We start from the raw sequence: 8,855 nt of genomic DNA, 5'->3' as shown, positions 1-8,855 counted from the left end.
TCCAGTGTTTCATTTATTTTCATTTTTTTCAAAATGACCAAAACGTGCAAACACAGCTCAAGAATACGTCATAAAGTCCAGCAATAACAAAAACCACGTTACCAATCTGATGTTTTGAGCAAACTGTCTGCTGTTTTGATGTAAATACATACATAGCCTACAGTCAAATCGCCCGCAGTAACAATTATTGCGTGATCGGTTGATTGCTAGACTTTATGACGTAGACTTTATGACGTTCTTTACAGTCGCACGCTTCGTTGCTCAGGCCAATCTCATTTTGAAAGCTCTGACAAAAGCACGCGCACAATGGTGGTCAGACCGCAATGGGGCAAAATTTTATTGAAAATCGTTTTATGGTAGCATGTTAAACACAAAGAACGTGGAAAATCGCCAAGTCAGGTTTTTCCTTTAATACCCCTTTAAACACACAAAAAAAAAAAACAATAAAAAAACTACTAAATCCAACGTTTTCGACACCGCATAGTGTCTTCTTCAGAAATAATTATAAGCTACATCTAAGAGAAATAAAAAAATGAAGTTAAAAATTTTACATTAAAGATGTAGCCTACAATAAGCGACAGCACCATCAACAACTGACACACGAATTCAATGCAGGATACACAAATTAGCGAGGGACAGATCACATGATATGCACAACGCTAAATAATAGTTTTATTGCAGCTGATACTGTTATTGCGCACAGATGTTCAATTCTGCAGTAAAATGTTGTGTGGTGTGCAATACGTCTAAGCAAACATCACGCGTTTTGCCAAAGGGGGCCCGGAGTGAGAGGGGGGGCCCGGAATGACTTTTCGTACGGTACCCATAGTGAAAATTTCTCTGTGGCCCTGCTCGGGAGTAGGAAGTCACAACTATCATATTGCGTTTAGGTTGTCGGAAACACACAGGGTTATCTGTTTAAGCAGTCTATGCACATCGCGCCCTGCCCAACCAGTTGGGAGACCGTCCTTAGGAAGATACTGTATCTGATGCCATGCAGACACGATGATTTCCCTTTCATTCAATATCGATTCTCAGATTTGCTGCACCCTTCTCCACTTTCAGAAGACAGCAGCGTCATCTGACTAACAGTCTCTGAATTCGATTCATTTCCCCGAAAAAATAAGCTATTTTTTGGTTCAAATATCAACTGTACGTCATTCATACGACTTCACTACTGAATTACCGTAGGTTATTATGTAATATGTATGTATGGTGAATTATATACATTGAAACGTCTTGCAAGTTGTGTTGGGAAACCGGATGTGCTCAAACAAGGTAGGCCATATCAAGGGATGCCACATTACTTTTGCCAGACAAGAAGCATCATTTTTTTCTAATTCAAAAAAATATTGTGTTTGTAGCTTATACTGTAGATTATATAGCGGTTAAGTTGGTTCTCACTAGAAACCAAACTTGTAACAGAGGCGTAAAAACTGTGGAGTTACTTCTTCTGGTGTGACCGGAAAAGCGGAGCTTGGCATTTCGTAATGTGACGTCTCTACCTCAAACCTTATGAAACTCGACACCTTGGTTGCCTTTTGAACAAAATTTATTTCAATTCTCTCAAAGCATCTTATCCACTGCTTGTCAGTCTTCAAATTTAATGGAATTTGATTTTTTAATGTCAATATAAAACTTCTTTCCTTTTGCTGGGTCTTCTTTAAAACCAAGTCCTTTAGAAAGATTTTTCTCATTACGTTTTTGTAAGTTAAAACTCAATGCCGCGTCATATTGGTTTTCCAAGTCTTTCGACACATTTTGATATTGCACCCCGCTCCTTGCTGTTGTTGAGAATAGTGAAGGTTTAGACCATAGTGTGCCAACGTTAGAATTGCATTGCGCCTTCCTCCCACCCATTAGCCGCATGAACTTTTCCTGTGTGCTCTTGTTTTCAAACGAACTATTGGACCACTGTCCAACATGGTTCTGAAATCAGAAAGGGTTTATTTTGCGCACAGTCGTTTCTGTTGCGTTATAGGTCGATGAACATTTGTCAAAGTTGCTTAAAAACTGCCCATCCCTGCTGAACGAATGAAAGGATTAACAAACAAATTAAACGACATTACTTTAAAATAAAGCTATTAGTTTTGTCATGGTTCACAAATTATTATTGAAACAAGGTAATTTTCTGGGCTTTGACATAAATTCGTTTAAATTAGCTGCATCAAATTGTTTACCTTTTCTGTCTGAGAAACTTACGCAAAAAAATACATAGGCCTATTTGTGTGTCGCGTTTTTGCTGATTTGCATTAAAAGTCATCAGTTATTTTTAAATATCAAGGGCTCACTGGACCCTTGGTTGGAAACGAATGCTCTTCATCACGATTTAAAAAATGAATGAAATTTACACTTAGCAAGCAATACACAGGTCGCCTACTAACCGTTTGCGTGGTTGCTGACAAAGATTCTTTATCTGCAAAACAAAAACGCAAAAATTAATCGTTGAAAAAAACTGCAGTTAAAGAGGCTAAACATCTGTGACGGCAACAGCACTACAGTTACTATTGGGAACAGAGATTGGAGTCTAATTACACAACACATAAATATGAAATTCGTACCATTAGCAACTTGGGTGCCCGACTCATGAAATTTTTCTTGATCCAGTTGTATCTCAGTTGCATTTGGTGGCTTGCCTACAATAGTTAGTTCATCAGACGAACATTGTACCTCTTGTCGGACACGCTTGCTTTTCTTGAGTTTCTTTTTAGAGGTAAGCTTTTTGACTTCGACAGCAATGGCGCAGTCAATCGCTTCGGTGTTTTTGTCGCAATGAAAATCCGAATGTTTTCTCTTCCTCTTTTTTGAAGTGGTTATGTCAGATTCATCGACATCTTTAGGACCACAAGTTTCCTTCGCTCTTGGATTTGTTTTTAAAATGTCGGTATTTTTCTCACTGATAGTTTCTTTTGATTTCTTCTTCCGTTTCTTAGGTTTGTGTAAAATATGTTTTTCATCTTTCATTTCCAAGGCTCCAGTACCATTGGTGTCGCCATTCTTTAAACCCTTTTCTAAAAAAAGAACAATAGTTTCAAAGTAAACCTCAAAACATATTTATTAAACAGTTGCAGGTGAAACAAAACTTACAATTTATAAAAGTAGTAACAAAAACTTCCATACTTTTCTCAGAAAGTCTTTCTTTTAATTTCTTTATTCGCTTCTTAGTTTTCTGTGAAGTGTGTTGTTCATCTTTTATTATGTCCATGTCTCCGTTAGCACTAGTGTCGCCATGCTTGAAACCTTTTTCTTAAAAAAAGTACAAATGGTCAGACTTTGCTTTGTTTTTTCAAACTAAACCTCAAGAAAAAGGCTGTTGTTGTTGTTGTTGTTGTTGGTAAGCCAAACTTGCAATATACGATGTGGCAGTGAAGTCTCTTGAAATAGTTCCAAGTTTAAAACCAAATTCACAGCACTAAAACAGTTATACAGTATATACGGTAACTTACAATTACCTGCATCATTTTCATTTGTAACATTCTCTATGGCAATATTCTCCAATGCATTTACTTCACGTTTCTTCTTGTGTTTCTTTATTTTTTTAGCTGTTGTTACAGCGGTTGAATTTTCAGTTTGTCTACATTTTTCAGGACTTTTAGACTGTTCCACCTCAAGGTCTTGTATTATAGAACCAACATCCGTGTACTTAAGACGTTTTTTCTTCAGCTTAGTTTTGCTCAATTCTGGCTCTGAAGAAACTTGAGCTTTAATCGTTTTTAACTTTTTATGCTTTTTTACTTTCTTTTTAGAACTTCCATTCTCAAGACCACAGTGTTTCTCACTTGTAACCATATTGTGATATAATAAAATAAAAAACTAGAAGTTTGGCTACAAGAAAGTGACCATGTAGAAAATACACAAGCACAGTACATTCATTAGTGTGAAATGAGTAAGAAATGCCTCAACAATCGAAGAAAATAAATCCTTCAGAATTTTAAAGCATTACACAATACACATGCACACTGACAGTATCAAACTAATTAGCAACATATCAAGGTTAGGGTGGTCCCCAAAATCAAATTTTTGAAATTACTATGTCTTACCCTCTGAAAAGTCTCCAAATGACTTAAAACTAAACCTATAAAAAATTGAGACCCATTGGATTACGTTTAGGGGTGCCACAATGAACTTGAAAATCGATCTGAGGGGTCGCGGGGAATTTTTGCTTAAATTTACATAACTCCAGAACCAGATGACATAAAGAACTGTGCTTGGTGTCAAAAGATGCAAAGCAACCATATTCCTATCTGTGCTCAAGAGGAAAGTATGCTCTAACTGCTTTAATTTTTGAGAAAATCCAAAAAAACTGAAAATAGGGTTAAAAACAAACTTTTTCGCCCTATGTTGCTTCAGTGAATTATGTATGCTTTACTGCAGGCAGCCTGTATGTGGCCTGTTGCTGTAATTGTATTCATTTATTTAATTGCACCAATGCACCTATTAAAGAGGTAGTTTCCTATATACGGGGTTAATCTTCCAATCACAGTATGACACACAACCATGTGGCTTCTACTCCTCAGCTTTCCATGACTTTATTTAGTATCAATACAAGGCATAGCAGTGGCACTTGTTCACTATTTGGCTAAGAAAGTTGGTGTTTTTGTTACCAAGCAGATATGTAAAGAAATGGAAATCATTGCTGAAACAGCCTTTTTAATTTCTACTGCCCATTGTTCACTGGAATGGAAAACTCCTTCCAGCTATAACTGGTAACAAAAAAAGTTAAACGGTTACCACTAATTGTCACTGGAATGACTACTAACACATTGCTTGGAGGGCCAAAGTCGCAGTCTTCATCAGGAAGTGCGCAAGCTACTGGACTAATAGTAGGCCTAGATGTGTTAAAGATTTGGGTGTTGTTGAGTGTTGACAATGTAAGAGCAATGTGTTTTGACACGACATCCAGCAACACTGGTGTTTGGTCTGGTGCCTGTATTTAATTGCAAAAGAATTAAACAAGGACTTGCTCCATTTGGCTTGCTGTCACCATATTCTAGAACTTGTGCTGCAAAGAGCGTTCTCAACATTGGGCCATCATCTGGACAGGATATTCTTGTTTTCAGGTGATTTAAAGCAAAGTGAGATAGCCTAGTTTTGACAAAGATTGTTATGTCACCTTAGAAAATGATGACTTCTGCTGTGCTGATGAGATCATTAGTTTTTGCATAGACCAGTTGAAAAAAACTCAATCAAGAGATGACCAAGAGTTCCTTGAATTATCTATCATAATTCTTAATGGAGCACCACCACATGGCATTCGGTTTCGTTATCCTGGCGCCCTTCATCAGGCAAGATGGATGGCCAGTTGGCCACTGCTAGTATATATGCATTGAAGATTTGGCTGTTCAGAATGCAGTTTGATTTGACCAATAAGGAGCAATGTGGTTTCAAAAAATTTGTCATTTTTGTGTTAAAAGTATATTTCTTTCTTGTATTGCAATGTGCAGACGCATTGCTTATAACTTCTAATCTTGGTTTACTGCTTCTTTAACAACGTGCGACCCACGGAATGATCTGCAACCCCAGATAAAAAGACTAAAGGAATATCAGCAAGATGATTCAGCAGTAGCCAAGGAAGCAATGAAAACATTCTCAAGGCACTTATGGTACATAAGTGAGGATGCAACCTAATTCTATATACTGACCCATTTGTACCCTGAACCATTCGTACCCTCATTTTGTATCCTGAAAAAATCGAGAAAAAAATTTAAAAAAGCCAAAATAGTACACGAATTGGAGTTTCCGCTTAACCCTAACTTTAAGTGAAGAACTTATTGGCCTTGTATTTTTTGATGAAGGTGTTTCAAGTATTGGAAAAGAAGCTATGGTTTTTGCCTTGACCCATAAAAGTATGAGTAGTCCACCATTGAAGCGTATTTCTTCATTGCCAGATGATGTCTTTTCAAAAGATTTATCAGACTTTGTCACATCCAACACCATGCGATTGTTCCAGATTCTGGATTTGCCATCTGACTTTCTAAAGCTGGAAGTTGTAGCATGGGATTTGGATGAAAGTTATAATAGAGCAAAAAGGGTTGTTAGTTAGTCTTCATGTGATCAACGATTTTGCTGAAAGAGGTGTTGCATTGATGCAAAATTTTAACAATTTGCTGACAAAAGATGAAAATCAAATGCAGTATATTCTGCGTCATCTTCGAAAGTGCAATAATATGAATATTGAGAACCACTTAAAGTCCACAGACTGAATCATATTTGATATACGAGACCTGTAAATGTGTCCACTCTAGGTGGGTGCGATCTAACTTATAAACATATTCAGCATATCATTACAGTATATTTTATAGCCCACTACAGACTGGAGTAGTTGTTACTGCCAGATTTGGCAAGATTGTTGCCTATTTTTTTTCATTTGTATCTGCACTCTGCAGTGCATTGTATATTGCTGAGGTTTTGTTTTTAAGACATTTATTTAGGCGGTTTACGTATTTTGACAAAATTTTCGTATTTTTGTCATTTTTCACTGGTCATGTGGCACCTCTAAACCTTTATCAAAATACTTCAAACTTTTAGTGAACTGTTTTTTAGTGAAATGGAACCAAATGAGAGGGTAAGAACCAAACTTTTCCAACTTTAAAATTTTACCATACATTTGAGGACCACCCTAATCAAGGTATGACACAGCACTGTCAGCACAGCCAGTCAAAAAGCTAAAGCTCTCTTCCAAAAACTCTATCTTGCAATGTTAATTATTGATCTAATCCTAAACTTTGATACTCTCAACAAGATAATAAGATGAGAAAGTCATAGGTCATCATATATCCTAAACAATGGAGTCAGCACATAGATACAGAAAAAAAAAACTTTTACAAATAATGCAATCGATTTTGTGTCTCAAAAATGATTGTGCTATTCTAGGGGTGTGAACATGAGCAACGTCAACACACTTCAATAACAGCACCAAGTGGATAAAATAATTTACAACAAAAAAGCTTAAGTAAGTGAAAACTTTGTCAATTACCGGTACCGACTTATGTCAGTGATTCATGGCCTCTATAGTCTACAAGTATGCAAAACTGCCAGGAATCTTCTTCCAAAGAGGTTTCCCCAGTCTGAGGCAGAAAATCATGTTAACCACAACTTTAGTACACAAAATTACCATGAGTACGTAGGATATTACTAATTGACAATGCTGAATTACTAGCCTATTGTGCATTTATCGTTGCAATGTGTTCTACATCTCATTCACTACATAGCATTAAGAATGCTCTTTTGTTTATATGTATACACAGAATGTTTCCAACTGAGAGTTTGCCAAACAACAATTATAATTTACCCACAAGGCGTTTCATGTAATAAGTATGACACTGGTACCCTGAATATGTGGTGTCTGGTCGTTTGGTCGACAGACATTTGGTCGACAGACGTTTGGTCGACAGACGTTTGGTCGACAGACGTTTGGTCGACAGACGTTTGATCGACAGACGTTTGGTCGACAGACGTTTGGTCGACAGACGTTTGGTCGACAGACGTTTAGTCGTCAGTCATTTGGTCGACAAGACATTTGGTCGACAGGACATTAGGTCGACAGAACGATTCATTTTAGGGTTAAGGTTAGTTAACTAACCTTAACCCTAAAATGAATCGTCCTGTCAACCAAATGTCCTGTCAACCAAATGTCTTGTCGACCAAACGTCCTGTCGACCAAATGTCTGTCAACCAAATGACTGTCGACCAAATGACCGGGTACCGAATATGCATCATCAAAGACTAAACTAACATTTTTCTACAAATTATTATACCAAATCAATCGAACAAGTTAAAAAAGAAAAAAAGCTAAGAATACGCTTTACACATCTTCAATCATTCCATTATCCAATCGACATTCAACACTTGCTACAAATATATATTTCAAACACACTTCATTGAGTGTTGTTTATCTTTACAGGAAATGCAAAGCTTACACTTAGAATGGAAAAACTTTGAAGCTACTTTGCATTTGCACCATGTTGCTGTTCATTGTCTCGAGTTTTATTTTGAATTTCCTTTATAACTGTGGCTAAAACTTGAGGATTTATTCCTTGTTCACAAAGCTGAACACAAATACTTAAGGTTTCTGCATCAAGTCCAGTGTTAAGAATCTTAGAAATTTCTAATATAGTGTCCATTGCTTCAGCAGTTGGTTTGGCAGAATCCATTAAATTCTTAAATGCTTGTTAAATTTCTTTCAGAATGGTGTTGTACTGGTAATAGAAAGCAAAGGAGCTCAATTGTCTGAAACGATGATGTTAAATTATAGGATAATTTGATCTGCAGTAATGAACCTACTTTGATCTTTTACAATGCCACCAAATGTTTCCTATAAAGCATTTCCTAATAACCTGGTGAAAAACATATCGCACTTCCCTTAGTAAAATTGGCTATCTTTTGTCAGCAATAAAATACAATATTGTGTTTCAAAATTTCTGCGTTGTTGTCTACCAGCCAAACGTGAAAGCTATCCAATACATGACACTACAGTCACAGGCTACACATTAGAGTAGCCAGGATGAAGAGGCACAAAAAGTACTTTATGATTTTGTTTTTCTATTTTAATCTTTATTGTAAAGTAAGTTTACTTCGATTTTTACACTGTTTTTGACCATCAAATCAGAAACAACATTTCCCACAACATAGCACAGGTCAAGAAAAGATATATTATATATGATATATATATTAGGGTGGCCAAAAAAAATGGAAATTTTTTATTTTTGTTTGCACACCCTCTCATTTGAGGAGGATTCATGAAAAAATGACACTGTGAAAATTTGAAGTGAATCCGACAAGAGGAAGTGCTCTCCCACCGACCTCAAAGTTTGCTTTCTTTGGCATAATTCGTCAAAATTCCTTGAATATGTGAC

At 36.5% G+C, this 8,855-nt stretch overlaps 1 protein-coding gene across 3 annotated transcripts; it reads right to left on the bottom strand.

The window, feature by feature from the left end:
• Positions 1-491: 491 nt before the first annotated feature.
• On the bottom strand, positions 492-6,536 carry LOC145766300 (uncharacterized). 3 transcript variants are annotated; one of them, XM_082577977.1, is made up of 5 exons: positions 3,453-6,536; positions 3,121-3,246; positions 2,562-3,011; positions 2,385-2,416; positions 492-1,929 (listed from the first exon to the last, which is right to left on the bottom strand). In XM_082577977.1, exons 1-5 carry the CDS (start codon positions 3,787-3,789, stop codon positions 1,591-1,593), a joined length of 1,284 nt encoding a protein of 427 aa, XP_082434103.1. In that variant the 5' UTR covers positions 3,790-6,536; the 3' UTR covers positions 492-1,590. The 3 variants fall into 3 exon arrangements, with proteins under 3 accessions (XP_082434103.1, XP_082434104.1, XP_082434105.1); XM_082577979.1 differs by having other exon boundaries at positions 1,717-1,929; positions 2,671-3,011; XM_082577978.1 differs by lacking the exon at positions 3,121-3,246.
• Between the last annotated feature and the right edge of the window lie 2,319 nt (positions 6,537-8,855).

Source organism: Aplidium turbinatum, chromosome 3 (genome assembly GCF_918807975.1).
Source record: "Aplidium turbinatum chromosome 3, kaAplTurb1.1, whole genome shotgun sequence".
Classification (NCBI taxonomy): domain Eukaryota; kingdom Metazoa; phylum Chordata; class Ascidiacea; order Aplousobranchia; family Polyclinidae; genus Aplidium; species Aplidium turbinatum.
The sequence above is the reverse complement of the archived record's forward strand: the minus strand, read 5'-3'. Positions and strand labels throughout refer to the sequence as shown.